Raw genomic sequence first — 25,334 nt, 5'->3', positions numbered from 1 at the left:
GGTGAAACGTCATCTGGCTGTGTAGATAATGAAATTGGTGAAAAATGAAACTCACCATAAATATCTAGTTGAAAACTGGTTAATAAGGTTTAGTTTGTATAAAACCCATTGAATTGCGGTCATTGTGCAATTTCTTTGCAATATCATTTGGAATTCCTTAAAAATATTTGGGTTTCAGCTATAAATAAAACTGTTGACAAAGTGTACACAATATTCGTGTCTTAGGCAACGATATTTTAATGTCAAAAGAGTCATTTGACGTTTATACCATAGTTAAATACCTGTCGCTGTATTTTAACACACATACGCAGTGATTTTGTTAAAAAAAACTTACCTAGCTTGGTTTTAGCCAAATGTAAATTAAATCTAAACCAAATAGAATGTGTTACACATGGCATATAACCGATAATCAATTCAAATAAATACTGTGAAATCATATGATCTGAAAACAACAGAAAGTGAACAGACAAAAAAGGAATTTCAACTTTTGTTTGTCAAACAAAACGAAAAATCGTGCAAAGACGATCCTATTTAATATTTTTAAGAAAGCAAAATATTCAAATTGGAAATGTCTTGGCCATCAATATGGCAAACAACACCGAACCAAAATCAAGGTGGCGGAACACAAACACCGGCCACCATGAATATGTATCAATTAACGGCTGAACAACAATACGCTTTACAACAACAAAATTGGCAACAATGGCAAATGTATCAGAATCAATTGGCACAGTGGCAGGCACAATATGGAGAACAGGTAATCTAACCGAATATGAATTCATTGCAAATAATGTGCTTTCATTTAACGAAACTTTTAAAAAACATGTTTAATCTTTTAGTTTCAACAAATGCAAAATGACATGATGGCAACACAAAATATCGTTTCCAATGCTTATATGCATCCAATGCAAAGTGTCGTGCCACCACCTCCGCCGATTGAGCAACCACCACCTCCACCGCCACCGCAACAAGTGCTAGATAATACTCAAAACAATAGAACACAAATCCCATCAATTGTGCAACAAACCCCTAATTTCAATGAAGCGGCCAAGGAACAACAACAGCAACAACAGCAACAACAACAACAACAACAACAACAACAACCGATAAGTCAGCCCAATAAAATGAATACCGCAATGAGTGCTAATACTAATCAAAATCAACAGTCGACTTCAGCACAAATCCACGATAAAAATACCAATTTTGAAAATGCAAATTACTCGCAACAAAATCAAGATGCTTTTCGGAAACAAAATCAATTCCGAAACAATCGTTGGAACAACAGCAATCAGAACAATCAGAACAACCAGAACAATCGAAATAATCGTATGTTTGGTGGAAATAATAATAATTTTAACAATCGAAATACGTTCGACAGAAATGATCAGGTCAAGGATGAGGTAAATGCACCGCAGCAAGATGAGCATGGGAATGAAGAAAAGTCTCAGGAAGAAATTGCTTTCGACATACAGTTTCGAAGATGGGAGTAAGTACCAAGGCATACTTAACATGTTGATTAATTTCCATTAATTCCATTTTTTTCTTCTGATTATCTCTAGGGATTCGTTTATGGAATGGAAACAAAACAATGCAAACCATCCCGATCGAAATCAATACAATGATTTCGTCATCAAAATGGAAGGTTGTCGAAAACAATTGTTGCAAAGACGTGAAACTTTACGTCAAAAACGTTTGGATTCGATTCGTGACGCACAAATACAACAAAGCAATCAAAATAATCAAACAGAAAATCGAAAAGAAACGTTCGAAAGTAGCACACAAGTTCAAGAAAATGCTGTTCAATCGATTGAAGATCAAATAACCTCTGGATCTGGTTTATTTGCTAGTAGCAATGATGGTATTCCTGGGCTTGACCTGGTCAATGAAGAAAAACCTGCCAAACCAGACATAAATATAGTTGCTCATGTCAATAACATTTTGGGCAATCCCGAAATACAATCCCTCTTATCCAATATTCAGAGACAACAAAGTGAAACGGACGCTACCAAATCACAGCGGACAAATGCTGATAATACAAATGAAAACACCTCGCAAATGGACACAAATCAAAGTGCTAACCAAATTGATGATGCTAATGATCAGAAAAATTATCAAATGAACAACGAAACATCTCAAAAAAATCCATTCCGAAACGACCGAGATGATATGTCTCACCAGATGCAATGCCAGCCACAATACCAAGATAATCAAGCAAAGCGTGCACGTCGTTGGAATGATAATACGTCAAACGATACCTCACCACAGTTCGAACACTACAATCGCGATAGAAGCAATTTTGGGCAGCAGCAGGTATATTGCTTAAAAATATCTCACATTTTCTTATACATACTTATTATTGACTGTAAATTTTCTTCATTTGAACTTTGCAGCAATCGACGAATCAAGATTTAAACGCTGGATCATTCAAAAGCAACAACAACATTAATAATAATCGTAAACGGGCTCATGAGTCAAACTCATATAATAACGCGTTCAATCCAACGCAAAATGATTGCGAGGAATTTCGTCCAGTCAAAGTAATCGATTATCAAAACCGCACACAAACCCAACCATCGTTTGAAGATCGGCCACCGTTTGCTGGTAATTTTTCTGCAAACAGACTTCCACCAGTGGATGATTATTTTCCACGAAAAATCATTGAATACGATCATAAATCGAAAATGCATACTTGGAATTGGTATTGTCCAGTATTTCAAATGGAATACAATCATACGAAGACTGGATTTTCTCTGCACGAACATCCGCCACTGAAAGCTGAGGTGAAAATTAAGGCTGAAAATTGGCCTCGACAAGGGTCAGAGTTCAAACAATTACGGCAACCAAATTGGGCCCACCAAAGTGGATCGATGGAACGTCAAGAACGTCAAGAACGATTTCCACCGGCTCCCGAACGTTTTCCAATAGGACAACAGCAGCAACAACAACCGTATCAGTCTCGATATGAAAATCGGCCAAATTTTCCTTCCAACTCACAACCAGCTAATGAAACGTATCAAAGACGTAATCCACAAGATAACAATTGGGCTCGAAATTCTCGCGAAAGGAAAACTCCACATGACAGGTATGCAGATAGATAGATTAGATCAAGGGCATATTTTATTCAGTTTTATATTGATCAATCATTTCAAGGCGGCCCGAAGCAAGAAATGTACCCGAAAGGAATGACTACAATACACTGCCGAAAATGTCATCATCATCGTCGTCATATCATCGAGTCGAACGGAATCCGACAAAATTCAATTTGAAAGACTTATTATTTCCTCCGGGACGTAGAACCAGACCGAAGCGGTAAGATTTGGATTTACTTTCTGATTTCATTGCATTGTTACATGTAAAAAAAAAACATGCTTTCTTTTCAGGATTGTAATATTAATGCGTGGCATTCCGGGCTCGGGAAAATCGTACATTTCAAAGATGATTAAGGATAAAGAACAGGAAATGGGCGGCTCTGCACGCATTCTGAGCATTGACGACTATTTCATGGTCGAATCTGATTCAGAGGTTAGCATGATAAAAAATACAAATTGTAAATCTTTCGCCATTCATTTATTTTTTTCCAAAAATGTTTTCGGATCAGACGTCATCAAAGCAACATTCATACGAGTACGATGCGGAAATGGAAGAAACTTATACGCAATACTTACTGAAGGCATTTAAAAAAACGTGTATTGACAACCTCTTCGAATGCATTATTGTTGACTGCAAAAATACAAAATTACAACATCTGGGCGATTTTTACTTTACAGCTCAAGCATATTTTTTCACCGTAAGTTGTAAATTCTAAACGTAAAACCAACCAAAATCACTTTATTCATACAAAAAAAATGCACACACACACATTTGCAGCCATTCATCTGTGAGCTACCGTTGGATGTTGAAACATCATTGAAAAATAACATCCATAATCGAAGCGAAAGTGATATTCGTGAAGCGTTCAACGAGTGGGAGCCGACGCCATCGTCTTACACAATTTTGGATTATGAATGCTTGTTTAACAGCGCGGATAACACCGAAGCAATAAGTGATGCTGACGATGATAAGGATGATGGAGCCGAATCTCTCGATGCAATATCAGACGATGACAATGGCAGTGCCGAGAAAAATGTGGATGATGATTTTTCCGATATTGGCGCCGATGACGAGCCAATGAACGAGGTAAATTTATTTTTAAAAAAGGAAGATATTTCATGTATTTTCTTCGTCCAGTATTCTTTTCAATTGCAAATGGATAATTTTTCATGACAAAGTCATCAAATATCATCTTTGTATTAGTCCATAGCAATACAGTGACTGTATTACAGTCAATAAAATGTTATGCTTTCTGATGACACTATTTAACGATTAAGTATTGATTAAGTTGATTTCAAGAGATAACTATGCTCTTGTTTTTCACGAATTAGTAGTAGTAAATATGTATGAGTTGAATGACGAGTTAATCATAAGAAATCGAAGTATTTATAACGAAACATTTTATTGAAACTAATTATTTAGTTTGGAGTTTTCAAAAGTAAATGGGATAATGATACAACCGAAAACAAATTAGGTGAGTAAATGTTAAGAGTTGATATTCAAAACTTTGTTTGATTTGTGGAACTGCATATGTACCACACTTAATAAGAACAATATTAAATGAAATATTTTTATGTTTTTAGCGCGTCTTGATGGTACCAATAAACCGATAAAACATGCAACCATTGAAGATTACTTGCAAATGGACGGATGGGAGCCTCCACCGAGCTCCACAAATGGCAAAAAGCGGGTATGATATTATTTCGTTTTTTAAACCTTCTTGTTGGCATATTAAATTCAATTCACAAATAATTCTATATTAATTGAAGGTTCGATGGGCCGATATTGAGGAGAAACGTGAGCAAGATAAGCAACGGGCCATTGGATTTGTTGTTGGCCAAACGAATTGGAATAATTTGATTGAGAACCAATCGCGAGATCATACGAATGCATTAACAAAAATCAAATATATTGAAAAACTTAGAAAAAATTGAGCCAACCATTATAGTATGTCTACATCGTATTGAGAGCAACTGCATTTATTTTTCACTGCATTTTTGTAACTCACTTGATTTTACATTTTATTCAATTAAAACAGTTTGATAATTTGGATATCAAATTTAGAAATGTGTGGGTTTTCTTATTTTTTAAATAAAAGATCTATTTATTTATTTTAAATAAGTTAAATGTTCGTTGAACAATTTTCGGTAATCTCCATAATATGACGCAAAATAATATTTGAATTCAAAATTATTGTTTGTACGCAGATGTCTTCTGAGAACACGTATTAATTTTAATTAATGCAAATGCTTTTCAAGGAATATGTTTTACAATTACAATTAGATGGTACAACAATCGCTATAAAAGTCAGGTTATCATTTCCATCATATCAGTTGTTAATTAAACATCAGTGAGTGCGATATATACATATGCTGTTGTGAGTTATTAAGTGGCTAAGAAATGATTTATTTAACGTTGTATTTTGTATTTGTGGTAATCCAATGGGTGAGCAACCATAAAAATTTTGAACGTAACGTGAATTATTTACGAGAAGAGGGCTGATCTTTTAGGTGTGTTGTGAAGAGCTTGTTGGTACACACGGAGCTGTATATGTGTATGATAGAAAAGGATATCGTCTTGGTAACGGTTCCTTTGGCGAAGCAATAGCAGGGACCAAAATTGTAGGAAATCATCTCGAACCAGTTGCATTGAAATTCGAGAAAATCAAACCAAATAAACCCATTTATGTAACTCGAGAAAAGAACTTTTACAATATACTCGGCGAGCACCGTAAGAAAAATTATGAAAAATGATTCGTTTGATAATAGAATAACCAACAGACATGATTGATATTTGAATAAACAGCTGGGATCCCAAAATTTCACGATTGCTTACGTGACAAAAAAGGGAATGCCATACTTGTAATTGAATTGCTCGGTCATAATTTGAATTTCTATCGCAAAAAACTTGGCGGAAAATACTCCATCAAAACATCTATGATGATAGGCATTCAATTGGTTAGCATTTTGTTTTGTTTTTTTTCATCTGATGACTAAGAATATTTTGTTTCAGTTAACAGTTATTGAATATCTACATAGTAAAAACGTAATTTATAATGACATAAAAGCCGATAACTTCGTTGTGGGCTACGAAAACGAGTCAAACCTCTATATTTTAGGTAACGAAATCCATTGACCTAAATATGTAGAAACTCATTATTACAAATTGATATTCTGTTGCATTTTAATTAGATTTTGGTTTGTGCACATTTTATATGAAAAATGGGTCACATATTGAACCACAAAAACATGAAGCATCTGCTGGTCGGGGTACAGGCCATTATATGTCGGTGTATGCACATAAACATACTGTACTGTCGCGCAGAGATGATGTAGAATCAATTGGTTACATGTTGATTGAATTTCTTCAAGGTAAATTACCTTGGACTGGCGCTAATATGGACGATATCTACCACAAAAAATCACAAACGAAAATCAAAGTAAGAGTTTTCATTATAAATTAGAGTTTTACGTTCCATCCACTGAAAATGTTTGTATTACAGAGACTCGTTGGCAACATATGCACCGATACGTTGGTTAAATTTTTGATTTACGCTCGTCGACTGAAATTCAAAGATGAACCAAACTATGAGTATTTGAGAGAATTATTGTTGAACGAATTAAATAGTCAACCCGGTCATTTGCAGTTCGATTGGATAGGCGCTAATATTCCAAGGCCAAAATCAAATATCGATCAAGTTGCAAAGGAAAAAGGATTTCATGTTCAAGAAGAAACGCCATTATCGACTAAACCAGATACATTGGGTGATCACCATTTAAAAGTGATATCAACGAATATAGTGCACCCAGTCACGACAAACTTGGTTCCAATTTCAATTGTTCCACATTTAATGGGCTCAACAATTCCTGCAAGTGTAAATTTAATAGTTCAACATCCAGCAATTGTATACCATTAGGTGAATACTAGAGTCATCGTTCCAGCTGTGTCCTGATGCATTCCATAATCTTAAATTAAATAAATATCACGATGTAAATTATCATGAAAATAAATTTATTTTATTAACCGATATTTTATCAGTACTTTATTTACTTGACTTGAAAACCATTATTCTACCATTGTTCTGAAAACTATGAAAAAATAGTCTGATTTTTTTTCTTATAGCAAATTTAAAAGATTCTCTTTGTTTATGGCATTTTCCTCAAATATATTTTTATTTTCATTTTTCACAGTGATCCGCACATCGAAATTGAAAGAAAGAAGTCGAAGAAAGTAGCAAAATTACACGGAACAAAAAAATATTTAACTGCCTCGGAGATTATATTACACTTGGAAAAATGTATTAATTTTTTTTTAAATAAAGTCAAATTAAAATAATTTCGCCTCTGTAATAAAGAAACTTGTTACAACATACATAAATAAATGACTTCTTATTTTATTAGGATTCTGTGCGGTGAGTTTTCTTCAATGAAGAAATCTTCATACACAGATGTTAAGGTGTTCTTTCTGTGGCCTTCGCATTTTTTTTTGTTTCGAGAGAGATATAGATAAATTCCAATATTTAAAATTTATCTAGATAAGATTTTAGATACGTTTTTAAAAAAGATATGTATTTAAGTCCCAACACTGACCGTTAATATGTTCAAAATGGCAAGAGATGAAGATTTTTGTACAGGAAATGTACCATGTACGAATTCTACCGCAAAATAAATGTCATACTCGGTTTTCTCGTATAAAAAAACGCCCAAATACCAATTTTCATAGCAATCGACTAAAAACCAATTTTTTCCGAGATATTATTCCAAAAGAAAGGTTTCAAGCCGATTAATCTCAAAAAATTGAACTAATGGTTAATATCAAAATGGTTACCACGGTTGAATCCCTCGGGTCCGAATTATGTAAAATCAGTTGTCAAAGTGGATCAACAAAGTAAAAACCTAGCACATTACAGTGGATTACTAAGATATTAAAATTTTAAGGTGATCGCTTAAGTTCAAACTTTTTCCTATTTTCACCAAATAAAACATGTTGGTTCTTAAAAATGTGCATGCCGGCTCAAAATTGAGTGCCCTTTCGATCTTTGAGGAAAAAAGCCAAGCCAGTTATACATTTTTTCGAGATAAATGACGATTAACTTCGATTTTCATCGATTTTTCCCCATTTTTCGAGGTCTAGTCATTCTGATCTAACCTTTTACGCTGATTTTTTTTTTTCAAAATTTCTTCATTGCTTCATCAAGATGACCTTAATGTCTTTCCAATAAGCTAAGAATTGCCGTGATTTTATTGAAAAATACCCTATCTACCTGTGATCAAAAATGGCCGAAAAATAGAAAATTCCCGAAAAAAATTTCAACTTCGGGATGCGAATTTTTTTTAAAACGAATTTTCCCAGATATGAGACATACGCCAAATCATCACATATTTGGTCCCCAACAAACCCCTAGTTTTTTGATTTTTTTCATAGACAATTTTTTTTTTAAATTTGGATTACGTAAAACAAAGTCATGGTCATTTTTCGCCGAAAATGTCACATAGCACGCCACCTCGTGGACATTTTTGAAAATTTTTTCCATTCTGACTTTGGATCCAGAAAGGTGAGTCTTGTACCTTTCCAACGACGTATAAATCATTGAATTACCTTTCAGATGGCCAGAAAAATATCCAATTGATGAAAAACTCAAAAAGGGCCTCCCAAAAATGTTCGGCCCCAGACCCAAGGGATATGGGGGACGAAATCGAAAATTTCAAAATCACATATATTCTCAGTTTTCCATCTACTTTCAATAAAAATGACAAAAAAAATGTTTTTTCAAAAACTACGAAAAAAAAGAGGACATACAAACACCCCAAGCGACCAATTTTGAGGTTTTTGGCCATTTCTGGTAAAATGACCATATTTAATCCACTTTTCAAGCGATCGTTATGATCTTTTTTTTAACATTATCTGCGCGGTCCCTAGATTTCGAATATGGCCCGAAAAAATCGAAAAGAGCAGGTTGGTGGCCAAAAATCGAGAAAAAGGAATTTTCAGCGATTTTTTCAAAATGCCACCTGGCGGCCAAATTTTGAATTTTTTCAAATTTTTTTGCGGATTCTAATTTGGTGCCCGAGCACTACTAAAATATGCAAAAACCCTTTTACAAAAGTCAGCGGTATCGATTTTCATTTCTTAAACGTTTATTTAGAGTGACGCAAAATATACATATTTCATATGTATGTGGGTATTGCGTCACTTGGGGGACTGCCGTCCCCCGTGATGACATAGTTTAACTTTTGACGTGAAAAAGTGATAAAAGTACCGAATTTTTTTGAACGTAATTTGTGAAAGCAATAATAGATTTTTGGTTATAATAGAGAGATTTGATATTGATCTTTCATAATTTACTTTTAAAAATGCAATTAAAATGAATTTTTAACTTTTAATTTCAATTCACCTCTCGGTATTCCGACATTTGGTCGTGTGTCGACATTTGGCAATGTACTGTATTTAAATCGTTTCAGACAATCCACGTGACGTTTCTATTAAAGACGAATAAAAGTTTGCGTCCGCCGCCATAATATTCATAATAATTTTCATTACCTACTTTCATTTAATTATGACTTTCATTATATTTTTCGATTAAAATAAACAAAAATAAAATTCGAACGAATTCGAACAGAAGACATCATCGTCGTATCATTTTAAATTTTTTATCTATTTTTTTAGATAGATATTAGATAAAGATAGATCTAGATAGATCTAGATACACATTTTAGATATCATATCTATATCTATATAGATTTTTTTCGTAAAACATCATAATATCTATATCTATCTAGATACAAACTATCGTATCTAAGTCCCAACACTGTTAACGGTAACCAAAATACTATCAAAACTATTGATATAAGTAAAAAACACTTCTTTCGAAGTTCCCAGTGTGACGCAATACTGTAAATCTAAAAATGGTCTGATATAAATTTTCAGTGACGCGTTCGCTCAAATATGTACAAAATGTTATTATTGCGTCGGTTGTTTATTTGTCGTTCGTTCTAAATGTAAAAAGCAATTAGTGAGCTCTTTTTCACTGAAAAAATTCAGTACATTTTAAATTGACTTATGGTGCGAATATATGGCGTATTTTGCTCTTCAGGCGAAATGTTCAAAATCCGAATAAGAAAACCAACGAGCAAGAGATATAGAGAAAAATTGAATGAAAAAAATGCAATGGGAAGAAACAGTGATGAACAAATTAGCTGGCTAATTAACCAGCTTGGTATACACCAGCTAACGATGGTGTACGCCAATCGTACGTACGATAGTCGCTGGTATACGATCTAAGTGAACAACGGCAACGCACGAAAACGAAATGAGTGAATAGCGGCAACGGATTAACATTTTTTCCTTCGTGCGTTGTCGCTATTCATTCACTTCGTTCTCGTGCGTTGCCGTTGTTCACTTAGATCGTATACCAGCGACTATCTTATGTAGTCACACAGATAGCTGGCTAACGATTGGTGTACACCAGTTGTTGGTATACACCAAGGCTGATACAACGCTGGCTAACGTGAAATCATCACCTGGAAGAAATCAACCAAGAAATTTTTGTTTATTGCCGAATTATATGGCATCTCTTTTTTATTTCCCATAGCGGGAGCATTCGGTTGGACACAAAAAAGGAAACGTTATTCATTGCTTTCGAGCTAAAAAATAAAGTAAAAATAGTATTTTTTTAATATTTTGAGAACGCTTGTTTCAACAAACATTGCCTTAAAAGACATTGTCGTTTGTACCTAGTATTGTGGCTTTTGGACTCGCTTGACGAGTTCGGCTCATGACTGGAGTTACTATCTCGAGTACCTACACCCATTTGAGAATTCGGTCTGTCCACTGGTACATTGTTGTTTATGAAGACGCTCGGAAACGTAGGAAAAATGCGCTCTCGACGTTCGTTTGCAGGTCCAAATATTTGAATAGCATCAGACGTGGGCATTTCAAAGCTAAAATTGCCTTGCACAAACATTCTGTCCTCACGTGAAAAAATATTGCCTTTGAAAACACCAAGTGACCTTCATATCCGACTGATTGCAGAAATTGTATGTAATCAATGACGCCAGTATTTCCAAAATAAATACGCGTAACTTCTTGGTCGGAACTGCAGAAGAAGAATAGATCCCAATGATAAACAGTGAATAGATTGAGCTACAGCTATATCAGTGCTATTTTCACAGCTCCTATTCATAGGCGCTATTTGCGACTTTATGATACAATTCCGAACGAAATGTTCAAAATGTAAATAGAACAATAGACTTATTGATTTTAGTATTTTTTTTCATAAACAAATCAATAAGTCTATTGTCCGGAATTGTATCATAAAATCGCTGTCCGTATGCGTTGTTCACAAATAGCACCTATGAATAGGAGCTGTGAAAATAGCACTGGTATAGCTGTAGCCCAATCTATTCACTGAATCTTATTGAAGAAAAATGAAATGAAATGTGAATATTTAGAATATTCAATCAAAATGAATTCTCACTTGAAAGTTCCAGAAGAAACAATCAGACGATCATTTTCCATACTAGCTCGAGAATTACTTGGTTTTTGATCCCCCATTACGACAGCGAGAGAAACTTAATCGTCTAAGAAAAGAGAGAAAACTGAATGATGTATCAATGGACACAATGTAAAAAACTGTCTTGAAAAAAATACACACCTTTGTCAAACAAAGTTTCCTATTTCTTTTGGGTCTTCTGTGGCTGCTTAGACGAATCGTTATCCCTTTTCAGTGCCTAGAATTTCTATCGCTTCACTAATTTGAATTTGAGCTGAAATAAATGCCGAATATAACTTAAAAAACCATTTGCAAAACACATCATTCCAACTCCAAAAAGCTATGTGCTCAAACGATATATCAAAATTATAGTGTACACAAAAGATAAACGAATGGATTTCATTGTTCACAGATAAATCTCTTCTCCGTTAAACAGTTAACCTCTGAACAATGGAATCCATTCGTTGATCGTTTCAGCACACTGTAGAATAGAATTTCACCACAACACGCAAATGCAATACACAATTTTCACTATAATTTTGATATAATTAAAATTAAAATACTTACAATTTGCCACACTTGCACTTCACAATCAATTTACAAGTTGCCAATCTCGACAAATGAACTGGATAATAAACAATAACTGGCGGCTGTGTTGGTTACGAGGCTACCAAAAAGCAGAATGAAAATGATGAAATTCAATTAAAAATATTCAAAAAGTATTTAAATTTACAAATAAATAGCTAAATCCGAACAAATAAATGATGACGTTTAGCTGTCAAAGCGAAAACCGACTATTGTTTTTAGCTCTGTGTTTTTTGTATTTATTTATCATTTGAATGTTATTTTAATTAACCAAATATATATATTTAACGACATTACGGTGATTTCTATTAGAATTACATGAAGTTTAGTAATTTTCTTGTGTTTTTGATAATATTACTGCGATTGAAAAATTGAACATTTTTGTACCATAGTGTTGTTGTTGTTTTTCTGTGTAAACAGTGACTTTTTTTCAAGCAACGGAATGACAACAAACAAAAATTGTTCGAGGGACGATTGTCCACGAGAAAAGATTAAACCCGATCAGACCACAAAGTGTTTCAACTGCAATGGATGCATTCATCTTCTGTGCATTGAAATTAACCTGAAAGTTAGCCAAATTTCATCTCCGAACATTCGATTTTTTTGCAATGTGCGCGCCAATGAAACGTCAAACGGTACACAATCGAACGATTTGAACGCGTCATTTGGAACAAAATCAACACCAAAACCGGATAAAATGTCTATTCGTCAAATTATGAACGAGGTAAAATCGCTCCGCATTGTGATTGAAGAAAATTCAAAAAAATTGGACACAATCGACGAAAAAACAACCGGCATTGATAATTCAACGAAAATGATAGCGAGGAAAGTGCTCCGACCGGCTCTTTTGCACCCGAATCAAAATGCACCGAACACACCGATTACATCGAAAAACACGAAATTCACCGCACAAAAAATGAAAACACCATTAGCCACGACCACGAACTGAGGATTCACCGAAATCGATTATTCCACCGGCCAATAATGTCAAATTCGATGCACCAAAACCAAAAACAGGGACAAAATCGGCCACACATCGACTCAGAGTGGTTGACAAACCAAAACGAGCCGAAAAACCAACATTTAAAAAGGCAATTTGGGTATCTGGATTCAATCCAATGACCACAACCGAAAAAATTAATGACTATATCATGGCAAAAACGCAGGTAAACGAGAAATCGAGATTCAATGTGCCCAAACTAGTGAAAAAAGACAAAGATGTCACCACATTGAAGTTCGTTTCGTTCAAAATCGAATTAAATGAAGACGATTTTGATATTTTGATCAATCCGGAAGTGTGGGAAGAAGATGTTCTTGTCCGTGAGTTCTTGCAGAACAAAACTTTAGGTGATTTTTTACGCTCAGAACAGAGAATCACGATTGAAGCGAATGAAACGTCAACGTCGTGTCAGTGTGAGTGTGATGAAACAGAACGGAGATTTAGTACCGCTGTAATGTGAACCGGTCACTAGGATCATTACTAAATCTCCGTTCTGTTTTTCTCACCGTCGAATAAGGTAAAGTTTTTTTTTTTTGTTATTGAATGTGTGTTTGAGTCAGCGAACACACTACGTTACAGCAGGTAAACAAACACTAATTCCACACGCACATCAATCATTAAATACTGTATTTCTCTGCTCGCTTCGCTCTACTTTGGATTAGATGGACCGAGATAAACAAAAAACAAAAATAAAAATTTTCAATGATTTTGAAGCAGACAACATTTCTTGTTGTTGTGATGATTTACTGATCTGTCTTTTTTACGGTGACAAAAATTTTCTCGTGTGCGCACCGCACCACATTTACAAAGTACAGCTCAAAACAATAACAATTTGAACGTCAGCAAAGCTGATTCAGTATAATATCATATGTGTTCACTACTGATCAATATTTTCAATGTGTGAATGAAGGTATGATTCTATGATAAATATATGTGCGATCTTGTGGATCTAGTGATGAAAATCGAATTTCAGAATCAAAATAAAAACAAAGACGTGTTATATGAATGGTTAGAAGTAACTTCCGAAACAGTAGACTCTAGGACAGAAACGTTATTATGATTAGATAACGATACACAAAATCGGAGGGGAATACAACCGACAGAAATGTAAGTTTAAATGCTCTTTGCGATAAACGCACTTCAACGCACATCGCGTCATAGATTGAAAAGTATGAAAATGTTCAAGAGAAAGGGGAATGAATGTTAAAGAAGAGTGGATGAGAGAGCCCATTAAATCAACACTTCACATACTTGCTTGCATGAAGTTTTGAAATGAATCGTTCAAGCCGTTGTATTTTTCGTTGTTCGATTAGTTAATATTCAACAGTGCACATTAAGAGTCGGTTTTGTGCACACCGACTGAAAGCGACTCAGTTAACTTAACTTTTATTTAAATATCAAAGAGAAAAACATCGATTTGGTGACCGTTAAAACATCCATTTATTGACTTTCTTTCCAAAAAATAGTGCGCCCGTTGGGTAAAATCAGTTCTTCAGAATTAGATCGATCAATCGAAAAAGAACATACTATAATTATACGTTCACTGTGAATCAATGTTTGTGTCAATACTTTGTGAAAATATTTAATGAAGAAAGTTTTTTTTGGCACAAAAAAAGAAGAAATAGCGAAAAAATCAAAATAGAATGTGCATGTGTGCTGTGTTTTTAATTGAAATTTTCCTATTCTATTGACATCGTGTACAAAACCATCGTGATAAATTAAAACTCAAATAATTTGAATAAAAAATATTTTGAACTACTTGTAGATTGTCGAATGGATACTCAATAAATGTGTAGAAAAAAGTTGTAAAAAGTTTGTTCAAAATGAAATCAATTTATGTCAGTGGTGAGTGAGTTTTATTAAATGGATAAACTAAAAATTAACGTCAAAAACAAATATCGACGGCGAATGTACATAATACATTCACCGCATGAAATTGTGTATCAACATTCACAGACCTTTTGAAACTTCTTAATTTGCAATGCAATCGTGACAACAAACACTGTAATCCTGAATGGTTTTTTGTTGTTGTTTCTTTGTTTCATTCTCTTTTCGTCAAAAATATATATCGCAAAATCAACCTACTCCAGCAATGAGAAAGAAAGAAGAAAACAGATTATGAAAATAGTATGCAAATTCAACGGTTGATTTTTGTTTCACTTCGATCTTGTTTTTGACCAAAGTGTTGATTTGGGCGCCGTCAAAAAAATGCAAGCTTTCACAGAGATAAAAATCGATGCGAAGTATTGATTGATAGTGGAGTAATAAATGTTTGTGCATGAGTTTTTTTTGTGAAACAACTATCGAATATTTAAACAAAGTTTCTTTTTTATTTTGTCCACTGTTAAAAGAGGTCTCTCGTTAAATGTTTAGCTCTGCAAAGAAAGGTCTTTTTTCTCCATTATTTTTTGGCCCAGAGCCTATATAATCAAATTTCTTTTTTGATGTCTTTTCTAATTATTCCCGAATTTATAACGGATATGAGAAAATATTTAAATTATAGTCACATGTCGCGATTTTATCTATTAATTTGACGAAACCTTATGTAATGTGATCTCGTTGGCTTCATGTCTTAATAGAATCTCTATCTTTCTTTTATGTCTGACAAATAGATTTTTGTTAGACTCTACCTGATTAAATAAAGATTGTTGTAAAATATTCTAAAGAATAATTTTACTTTAATTTTCACCTTTCGAAAAGGTTTTATCTTAAAAATATGTAGAGATTGTGAGTAGCAATTTATCGTGTTATTTCTTGTAATGACTCTAACTCAAGTCAACATCCATGTAAACTGAATAAATAAAGGTTTAGTAATAATAAAGAAGACAGATAATATGGTTAAAAGCAACAGAAAAAGAAGCGATATTTGCAAAACATATGAGAGGCCGACACAAAACTGGCGTCATTAAGCCATTTCAACTGCATAGTAGAAAGCAATTTCACTTTTCATCATCGTAATCGAATTGGCTCCGAAACAAAGATTTACGCTTCAAATCAAAGTCGGTTACAAAAATCAGTGCGGCTGCACAGCAATCAATGAAAACAAGATAAATGAAGGTGATCTTACTAAGATGCAATCAGCTTTAATAATGGTTGAGAAAAGATCTAACACATGGTCAATGCTCAATTATATTGACTCAGAGTAGACTTACTTTCGATTTCATTGCAATTCATGCTTTGATTATGATGAACGCCTATTCACCGTAGTTGGTAATGATGAAGAAAGCAAAATCTCACAGAACATAATGAAGTCATCACACCAACAGAGCCGATACATATGTATGGCCACGTTTTTTTTTCTTCAATTTTCTTCAAACAATTTAATTCGGAAATGACTATAAAACTGGGATGGCCATAATGATTCATTGAATTACGAAGCGTGTATTATGGAACTTTCACACTGGTTGCTGTTGCCTCGTCGTACATATCGCAGATGATATTGAATGTGCGGGTGATGCATGCATTCGTTAGCTCACCAAATTTTTTTTTATTGAGAAACAAGCGTTCACCGTTTACATTTTTAATATTTGATTTTGTAACATTGTGCAAACAAAATTTGCATTGCAGCACGATCGAACATGGTCGAGCAATGGTGAAGTTGTCATTGGCGTTTTGTGGTTTTATTTATAACCATGCTAATTGTCTACCTACAAAAAACTTTCTATTTCTTTTACTCGGTGTCATTTTATGTGGAAGCGATAGCATGAAAAACCCAAAGATATGTTAAGTAATTCAATAAATTGCGTGTTGGTTTCTTTCTAGTGTTCAGAGCGTTCAGCGAAACGTCTACTTCCGTCATCATATTTCTATTGCAACATAACGGTCGCTATTATCTTTCTCTTTGTGTTTTTCAAATGAAATTAACCTTCCGGTCTTAGATGTAACCCGAAATATACGCGAAAATGATCGTACATTTATTTAATAAGTTAAAATTGAGAAAAGACGTGCATAACCATAAACAATGCGCCACGATTTGTGATTTGTTATCGAAACGAATATGATGTGCATTGAATGTGTGATCGTTTTGTAATAACCTTAACCAACATTTGCGTGTAACTGGGATTTCCCACGTATTATAAACGCGCAACGTACTAGCATATATGTTTTTTTTTTATTTGAATATTCGTATTTATCTACACCTAAATGACCTATGAAAGAGAAATGCTATTTTATTCTTTTCGATATCAATAAAAAAAATCTCTTGAAATTAAGAAATGAATGACAAAAACACCATGACATTATCTTGCCCAACTTGCACGTTTTGACCTTGTCATAGTGGTTCGTCTTGGACAAAATTCAAATTCATGTGAGTCTTACCTTTAAACATTGGTATAGGAACAGCGTATTTTCCATCTGTTTTCTTTACGACTATGTTTGTGATCGAAACAAAAAAAAAACTTGACGAATGTAGTTTTTTCAGTTGTCGTCACGCTGTTGATCGGAGAAATTTCTCTCTTTCTTTCAGTTGCGTTTCTTATACTACGATAATATCTGTGTTCAACCGAAAGCAAAAAAAAACACGTTTCAACATCAGCATAAAGCAGTTTGTTTCAATTGACAAGAAGAAAGAAAGAAGCAAGAAATGAAAGAAAATCAACTTCAAGACATAGCGTTACATAATCGATCATAAGTTTATACATTCATTTAGCAATTACGATTGTGTGGTACATTATACGTGTGAATTATGCGTCTTTGTTTTTTTTTTTTTCTTGTTCGCAAACTTCCTTGATACCATTTATCTTCTTCAATATTTTGGAGCCGTTCCCATTAAAACCGTCCATGGCCAAGCCGTTCTCAATGAACAATGTACGATTCATCAAATGGCCTCCGCACACGGTAAACGAAAGAAAGTGAAAAGTGTAAAATTCGAAAAGAAAACAAATAAATAAATTATATCGGAAACATGCGCAACGTTTTTTAAACGGTCTACTAATATCTCATTTTTATTAGTATTATTATTTAAATTTACGATATTAATTCGATTAAACGTCGAATTTTACGGAATTATTTTATTAGTATACATTTTTTTTAGTCTAGCGGAAAAACATTAGTCTGATACTATTTCATAGTTCGCTGAGTGAATATGTCCAACTTAAGCAAGCGTTAAATCGAAATGCATTGGACGACGCAGTTAACTGCTTTATGCAATGTAACAAATAATGAAAAGAAATTGTGTTTTTTTTTACTTGTATTGTATATGAGCACCGACTTTTAATCCAGTATAACCCATGATTCATTTTGGAAGGCACATAATCAAATTGAGCAAATGATTTGAGATCAATACACTGAATCACATTTACGTGGATTGGGTATCTATCGATGTTTCTAACAAGAAGTTTACGCAATCGTAAAAGTGAAAACCATTATAATGCAACATTCCATTCCAGTCTCGTATATTCATGTTCATTCCGTTGTCTGATTGATGAAATCTTCGTTTTAAAACCACTCCTGAATGGCTCACAATCACAGCCGCTGATGAATATGACAAATCTTGCTGACGGAATCGCAAATAGACACAAATGTTGTGTAAATGAAATTAAAAAAGAGATCCAACACAAAAAAGAAAGAAGTAAAGAAAGAGAGAAAAACCAACACTTTCACCGGCTTGTCAATGCCACGCCACCTCCACTGGAATAATTTTAGTCAGAGGTGTAGCATATTAAACGCGACACATTTCCATATTCATAGTCGATGTGCACAAATAAGCGATCAAGACCTCACTTCACTTAATTGTAATATTATTGTTGTCATCATTGTCACGCATTCAAAATAACAATGAATATCGACAAAGAATACGGCTGTACTATGGCATTGTAATACAAGAGACCATTATGTTGTTTGTTGTGTCTGTTATTCATTTGGATAAGACATACAAAATGCATTTGGAAACGAATGTGTGCAATTCGAACGAGCTAGTATCGAATTCATGTACAATTTTCGCATCGATAAGAATGGCATATCAATTGCAAATTAATATTGATACACATGAATCATAAAAGTTATGTAACAGAATGTTTCATGTTCACTGAAGTCGTCTTCATGACGCGATATGGGATTTCCCAATTGGTTTGCGAAACTAATGATAAATAACATGAGTTTTCGATAATTCCTTGAGTGTTGTAATATTTTGTGGATTTGATGCATTTAAGATTTAAAAAAAAACTTTTTTTCCATCCATCAAATGACTAATACATCAAAATGTGTGTCTTTTCAGTTGTAATATATTCAGCGGTAGCAGTATGTATTGCTCAATCCGGAAGATCCACAAGCTCATACAAACCATCTTACATACCCTTAGATCGTAATAAAGGTATAACAGTATCTTTATTTTGAAATGAGTCAAGTTGTATTTCATGTAAAAATTATAATTACAGTGTCTGCGGCACATTTGAATCAAAATTCAAAAATTCCCATCAATTTGCCGCCAACAAATTCCCCAGATGGTACGTATATTGAACAACCAATTTTTGATTTCGATGTGGAGGAGCCGAAAATTGCAGCCCGAAGTAAATTGGACATTTCGTCAGGAACATTTCTAGATGAAGATAAAGAAGTTTATTCATTACCAAATGTCAGGCGTCGCCGTCAAAATGAAAACGAAGAAGCACGATTATTATCACAATCGGCATTTAATCGCATAACCGAAACACTTGGGGCATTGAACAAAGTTGGAAGTTTCTTTTTAAATATGACACGAGAGGTGAATGGAGAACATGGTCATCGCGGTGATATGCAATTAATATCCTCTTCGTCATCATTAAATAGTGTCAGCACAAAGAAACCAATAACTGCTGAACAATCGGGAGTTTTTTCCACCGATTATTCGACAACCACTGAAAAAATTGAATCGAATGCACTTTTGACACTTTCCAATAACGTGTTGGGTCAAAATGTTACAAAAAACATTGAACCGCTCATAAAGCGTGTTGGGCAAGCACCAGAAAAAGAGTCTAAATTGGATAAACAGACGTTAAACGAAAAAATTGACATGGCTGCATTGGCAGAAAAAAAGCGAAAAAAGCATCAAGCTGTGACATCAAAGAAAGATACAGTCGCTCCACAAATTGTTTCATCGACATTGTCACCAGGTAAATGAGGCATGCAATCAATGTCTTATCGTTTTTTTTTAATAAATAACAATTCTTATTGTTTTTCCGCTTTATGTTTAGCTAAAATTGATGATATCGATGGCAAAGAAGGTGAAAATAGGTGTATAACTCCGTTAGGAGGTCCAGGTCGATGTGAAGATTTGAGCGTTTGTCCAAGCTTATTGTTGAATTTGTCCGGCCTACGAGACTCGCTTTGTTTTAAGCGTTTATTCATTCCGGGAGTTTGCTGTCCCCTCGATGACGATGAAGAGCAGAGTCATTTTACAACAAAACGGTAAAATCTACAATCTCTATAAATTGCCTTTACTGAACCTAATTCGATTTCGTACAACTATTTTAGACCACAAACTTCATTGGTTTTAACGCCATTGACCACGACGACAACAAAACGGCCGCCATCGGTTTTGTTGCCAGTACAAACGATATCTAGACCACCTAATAATCCATCAAATCCTTTAGCACCTGGCATCGGAAGTGTAAATGAAATAAATAGCAATGTTGTTGATGAGAAGCAGTGCGGACAGCAAGAAATATCATCAGGTACTCATTTCAATATTGATGAAAATAAAGATTATTATGTCTAGTTTGGTTTTTTAGGTCGTGTGGTTGGTGGTATTGAAGCGGAATCTGGTGAATACCCGTGGCTCGCTGCAATATTTCTTCACGGTGATAAACGAGTCGAATTTTGGTGCGGTGGATCGTTGATTGGTACTAAATATGTGTTAACGGCAGCTCATTGTACTAGAGATTCTAGACAACGGCCGTTTGCCGCTCGACAGTTCACTGTACGTTTGGGAGATATTGATCTTTCAACAGATCGAGAGGAATCCGCTCCCGTTACGTTTAAGGTGCGAAATCAATATTCTTTCGTTCTTTCTTTTATTATTATTATTATTATTATTACTTTAGGTTACCGAGGTTCGAGCTCATCCACGATTTTCACGCGTTGGTTTTTATAACGATATCGCGATAATGGTTCTGGATCGTGCAGTGCGAAAGTCAAAATACGTCATTCCGATTTGTTTACCTAAACCAAATATCCTTCCATCTAGATTGGCAGGTGAGGAATAGAGACTCTTATGATAAATGACTTTTCTATATAATTTATTTTCATTTTAGGCCGTCGAGCATCCGTCGTTGGATGGGGTAAGTTTTATTTTTCATTCTGTCTGATGGTTCTTTTTTCTTCTTTTTATTTAAATTCTATTTTGGATTGTCTTCGAATTAGGTACCACCTATTACGGCGGTAAAGAGTCAACAATTCAACGAAAAGCCGAACTACCAATCTGGAGGAATGAAGATTGTAACCGTGCCTACTACCAACCAATCACCGATAATTTTGTTTGCGCCGGATACACCGAGGGAGGAGTGGACGCTTGCCAGGCATGCTTTATTTAAAGCTTTATTATTTCTTTGTGCAGGTATTTTTATTCATAGATTAATAAATTTTCAGGGAGACAGTGGTGGTCCATTAATGATGCGTGTAGAATCACGGTGGTTGCAGCTGGGAATTGGTATGCTTACCATTAATGTGTACATAATGGAATAAAACAAATAATAAAACGTTTTTTTTTGTTTCTATTAGTTTCATTTGGGAATAAATGTGGGGAGCCAGGTTACCCAGGTGTTTATACACGTGTCTCAGAATACTTGGACTGGATTCAAGAGAACACTAAAGACTAACAGATCGCTTAGTCATTGTCGTCGTCAATTATTTATTTGTAATTTAATTTATGTAAAGTATTTATGTTTACTTATGTTTATAATTATGCGTACGCAGTCTGACAAAAAAAAAAAAGAATTGCTTTACATTAAAAAGTCGAAATATTTCAACAGTTTAAAACTGTATACCTTGTTGCAATAAAAAATGCCATTTTTCCAACAAAGAATTTTCTTTTCTCTTCATAGTCAGTAGCAAATCTTATTATAAATAAAAATAATAGACATGGAAGTAAAAAAAAACCATTGAATACGGAAAACCGTGATCAAACCAAAAAGAAGAACAAGAATACCAAGTGATTACACAAAGAGTTCCTCAAGCAATTCAGACATGAAGGCATAAACATATGACCACTCATCGAGATGTGATACTTTTCTGTTCAGGTTGCTTTCGTCGATTTTCACAGAATATTGAAAAAGAGGCACACGAGAAGGAATGTAAAAATCGTCCATATGAGTGCTATATATGTAAAAGGAATGAAAATAAAAAGAAGTTGAGAGTACATACTGGAGAAAAACCACATCAATGCGATCATTGTCAGATACTCATATACAAACTCACACAGGAGAAAAGCCGCGAGCGATTCAAATGTAAAAATGGCCTCAATTTGGGGACTCATGAAAATCATTTAATCCACTGTCCAGATTGCTTCCGTGGATTTTCATAAAAAACTCATTCAAGCTAAAAAAAAATCTTTTGTTTTTCTCTACTTTGGTAAGCAATGGTCAATAAATAACAGCAAAGATGAGTTGAGTATTTTTTGTTTATCATTAATAAATGGTTTTTATTTGCGTAAATAATTCATTTTCACAAATTCGCATCAAATCCAATGTACAGATAGATTTACACAAAGTTGAAAAAATTCATTTGTACAATGTGTCAAAATTATTCATAAAATTGAGTACGTCACAATCGTGATCTTCTCAAATTCTCACGGCACTAAATTTGTTTGTATTTGTTTAGTTAGGGCTTTATAAAAGAAAAAAAAATGATTTGAAATTATGTCTATTTTTCTTATTTCTCTTTTTTCTCATTGTTTAAAAATTGTAAATTTACTTTAATCAATCAATTAAACGTTATTCAATTACTTAAGCTTAGCAAATATCTCCGCTTTTCTATAATTTGTTACTTATTCTTGTTTACACAAATAAAAGGCATTTGAGATAAAAACTTTCAATTATAATATAAACATTTTTTTTTCATCTTTTTTTTTTGTGTCTGTGTTCTTTGTGTTTGTTCTGTAGAATTGTTGCATTTAAAAATTAAATATTTATTTATTACTTTTATGCGTTAAGTTATTGTTCATTTCAAAATCGAACCATTTCGACACAGTGTTTCTTTTTTACTTGCGAAATAGCTGTTGTTTCGAAAATTAGTTTATATTGCAATGTGGCTTCTCGTTGGCTTAACGCCACTTTATCACCACTTCTTCGTTGCATAACAAATTATGAACTGAATACTATTTGAAGTTCAAATTAAGTATATTCTTGCGCACATTCTGCAAAATAAGTAGAACTGAAGTCGATACAAATTACAAAAAAAAAAAAATACAATTTTATAAATAATTATTAAAAAAAAAAAGAAGTTAGATCGATCAAATATTTCCTATAATGACAAATTTTGTGCATTTTGTGTATGTAAACATACGTAAATGTATTAAATTATTATCCATATATAAAAAAAAGACGGCAAAGTTTTTTTTAAGTCAAAATTTCAAAATAATAATGCTAAACATATATGTTCATATGAACGGAACAAATCACTCGAAAGTTGATTATTTAAGTTTTATCGAGATATAGAAATAATAAAATTAAAAACATGAAAACATTTGTAAAAAATACCAAAAGAGTTGACAATAGATAGGGGTTCTCAACAACTTGATTTGATTTCAAGATTTTAATTTTATTGCTGGCGAAAGGGCCGCTTGATCCTGACATTTTGGACATTTCCATTCTGTATTTACATCTTTAACGCAACGCAGAAATTCAGCTTCGCTATAGTTAATGCAAATCCTGTAAAGTAAATAAATAATATAATAATAAAAAAAATATAAATGTATTTATATTGAGTTTATCGTACCGATGGTAGAAAAATTTACAATCGCCTTCACAGAACAGTGCTTCATCATTGTCATTGACCTCCTTAAGACATTTACCGCATGTGTATGTTGGCGGTGCACTTGGATTTTGCGAGTTTGTAATGTATGGTTTATTGGTCATATTTGGGTTATTATAATTACATGGTGGCATCGCTTGATGTTGCATGGAAAAGTTTGATGACATCATGCCCATATTATTGGGTGGCAAGCATTGTGACGGAGGCAATTGATTCTAAAGACAATCAGAAGTACATGTTCTTTTTTTGGTTAAACAAAACACGTTTTATGAGAAATGTTGAAAGATTTTGGATAGAAAAAGAATCTCCACATCCAATGGCGAGAAATAAACGATTGCTATTTGGCTCAATTATAAAATAAGAACATTTATTTCACACCAAATGGGATGGGAGATTTGATGAAAGAAAGATTGATTCACTGCTTAAATACCTGTTTCATAGCGTTCATCGGATTATTCATCATTGGGTGATTGGGTCCTAGGTTTGGTTGCATTCCCGGATCATTTTTCATCATCATTTGATTTTGATTATCGAAATTTGACATTGGATCACCTTTCATCATATTCATATTGCCACTGTTATCAAAATTGGGATTGCTTGGTATTTGTTCATTTTTCATCATCATTGAATTGTCATAGTTTCCCGACTGATCGAGTTTCATCATCATATTTGGTGGTCCACCTGAATTACCCTGTTGTATAGATACGAAAAAAAAAGTTTTTTTTTTATTTTAAAACCAAAGTGGAAAGCAATTTGGTGGCGACAAGATGTACCTGCGGTGACATGCCAGGTGTTAGCTGATGGTGGGGTGATTGAAATGGTTGCATATTTGTATTGGGATTTGGACCATGTGGATTTATCATTCCTGGATTCATTCCTTGCACATTTTTTGGTCCACCAGGCATCGATTGATTTGGTTGGCCGACCATTGACGACAATGAAGATAGTGATGAAAGCGGTGACATTGATGATAGAGACGACAACGGTGAATTCGTTGTCGGTGGCATTGGTGAAATTGGCGATATTGGCATATTGCTTCGGTTCATATTTTGTGCATGCATTGACTGCATTTGTTGTTGCGGTGACTGATTTGGTGGAACTAAACAATGATAGATATGGAAATTGTTATATAAATAAATAAATGAAATAGGAAGCAATAATACCTTGCATCATGTTTGGATTCATAGGATTACCATGGCTTCCATTAACCATATTCATGCGTTG

The 25,334-nt window shown here is 33.9% G+C and overlaps 4 protein-coding genes and 1 long non-coding RNA gene across 8 annotated transcripts in view; 3 read left to right on the top strand and 2 right to left on the bottom strand.

Annotated features, from left to right (window-relative positions):
• The first annotated feature begins 175 nt into the window (after positions 1-175).
• Positions 176-7,456, top strand: LOC116342457 (putative uncharacterized protein DDB_G0286901). 2 transcript variants are annotated; one of them, XM_031770083.1, is made up of 11 exons: positions 176-757; positions 840-1,486; positions 1,560-2,310; positions 2,391-3,082; positions 3,151-3,309; positions 3,381-3,522; positions 3,599-3,787; positions 3,868-4,176; positions 4,513-4,564; positions 4,674-4,780; positions 4,860-5,092. In XM_031770083.1, exons 1-11 carry the CDS (start codon positions 569-571, stop codon positions 5,022-5,024), a joined length of 3,402 nt encoding a protein of 1,133 aa, XP_031625943.1. In that variant the 5' UTR covers positions 176-568; the 3' UTR covers positions 5,025-5,092. The 2 variants fall into 2 exon arrangements, with proteins under 2 accessions (XP_031625943.1, XP_031625944.1); XM_031770084.1 differs by lacking the exons at positions 4,513-4,564; positions 4,674-4,780; positions 4,860-5,092 and adding an exon at positions 7,281-7,456.
• LOC116342458 (casein kinase I) lies at positions 5,336-7,117 on the top strand. Its single transcript, XM_031770085.1, has 6 exons — positions 5,336-5,535; positions 5,601-5,820; positions 5,896-6,047; positions 6,103-6,208; positions 6,282-6,529; positions 6,593-7,117. Exons 1-6 carry the CDS (start codon positions 5,491-5,493, stop codon positions 7,004-7,006), a joined length of 1,185 nt encoding a protein of 394 aa, XP_031625945.1. The 5' UTR covers positions 5,336-5,490; the 3' UTR covers positions 7,007-7,117.
• Positions 7,457-10,632: 3,176 nt separating the features above from the next.
• LOC116342346 lies at positions 10,633-13,606 on the bottom strand. 2 transcript variants are annotated; one of them, XR_004201244.1, is made up of 6 exons: positions 12,315-13,606; positions 12,149-12,248; positions 11,744-11,855; positions 11,567-11,669; positions 10,824-11,185; positions 10,633-10,733 (listed from the first exon to the last, which is right to left on the bottom strand). It is a non-coding gene; the product is annotated as an uncharacterized LOC116342346 (long non-coding RNA). The 2 variants fall into 2 exon arrangements; XR_004201243.1 differs by having other exon boundaries at positions 12,554-13,605.
• Positions 13,607-14,363: 757 nt separating this feature from the next.
• Positions 14,364-22,146, top strand: LOC116342345 (proclotting enzyme). 2 transcript variants are annotated; one of them, XM_031769909.1, is made up of 12 exons: positions 14,364-14,644; positions 14,932-15,011; positions 19,381-19,476; positions 19,541-20,254; positions 20,336-20,549; positions 20,616-20,815; positions 20,873-21,123; positions 21,185-21,335; positions 21,395-21,421; positions 21,504-21,658; positions 21,729-21,789; positions 21,861-22,146. In XM_031769909.1, the coding sequence occupies exons 2-12, from the start codon at positions 14,990-14,992 to the stop codon at positions 21,956-21,958; spliced, it is 1,989 nt and encodes a 662-aa protein (XP_031625769.1). In that variant the 5' UTR covers positions 14,364-14,644; positions 14,932-14,989; the 3' UTR covers positions 21,959-22,146. The 2 variants fall into 2 exon arrangements, with proteins under 2 accessions (XP_031625769.1, XP_031625768.1); XM_031769908.1 differs by having other exon boundaries at positions 14,365-15,011.
• Positions 22,147-22,749: 603 nt separating this feature from the next.
• Positions 22,750-25,334, bottom strand: part of LOC116342500 (protein pygopus-like) — a 5,688-nt gene continuing 3,103 nt past the window's right edge. The window contains 5 exon segments of the mRNA XM_031770148.1: positions 22,750-24,007; positions 24,075-24,325; positions 24,541-24,801; positions 24,884-25,209; positions 25,274-25,334. The exon segment at positions 25,274-25,334 is cut by the window's right edge and continues 5 nt beyond it. Coding sequence (XP_031626008.1) covers positions 23,884-24,007; positions 24,075-24,325; positions 24,541-24,801; positions 24,884-25,209; positions 25,274-25,334 — 1,023 coding nt within the window. The 3' untranslated portion in view covers positions 22,750-23,883.

The sequence above is a fragment of the Contarinia nasturtii genome, unplaced genomic scaffold (genome assembly GCF_009176525.2).
Source record: "Contarinia nasturtii isolate CC-2019 unplaced genomic scaffold, AAFC_CNas_1.1 Cnas_scaffold_864, whole genome shotgun sequence".
NCBI classification, from domain to species: Eukaryota; Metazoa; Arthropoda; class Insecta; order Diptera; family Cecidomyiidae; genus Contarinia; species Contarinia nasturtii.
Note: the sequence above shows the minus strand (reverse complement) of the source record. Positions and strands in the feature narration are given on the sequence as shown.

Bases quoted from the DNA above. Each gene is read 5' to 3' on its own strand.
- LOC116342345 (XM_031769909.1), top strand. From the start codon at position 14,990: ATGAAATCAATTTATGTCAGTG. The intron at 20,816-20,872 runs GTACTCATTTCA...TTGGTTTTTTAG, and splicing joins ACAGCAAGAAATATCATCAG to GTCGTGTGGTTGGTGGTATT. The intron at 21,790-21,860 runs GTATGCTTACCA...TGTTTCTATTAG, and splicing joins GTGGTTGCAGCTGGGAATTG to TTTCATTTGGGAATAAATGT.
- LOC116342458 (XM_031770085.1), top strand. From the start codon at position 5,491: ATGATTTATTTAACGTTGTATTTTGTATTTGTGGTAATCCAATGG. The intron at 5,821-5,895 runs GTAAGAAAAATT...TTGAATAAACAG, and splicing joins CAATATACTCGGCGAGCACC to CTGGGATCCCAAAATTTCAC. The intron at 6,048-6,102 runs GTTAGCATTTTG...ATTTTGTTTCAG, and splicing joins TGATGATAGGCATTCAATTG to TTAACAGTTATTGAATATCT.
- LOC116342457 (XM_031770083.1), top strand. From the start codon at position 569: ATGTCTTGGCCATCAATATGGCAAACAACACCGAACCAAAATCAAGGT. The intron at 1,487-1,559 runs GTAAGTACCAAG...GATTATCTCTAG, and splicing joins ATACAGTTTCGAAGATGGGA to GGATTCGTTTATGGAATGGA. The intron at 3,083-3,150 runs GTATGCAGATAG...AATCATTTCAAG, and splicing joins AGGAAAACTCCACATGACAG to GCGGCCCGAAGCAAGAAATG.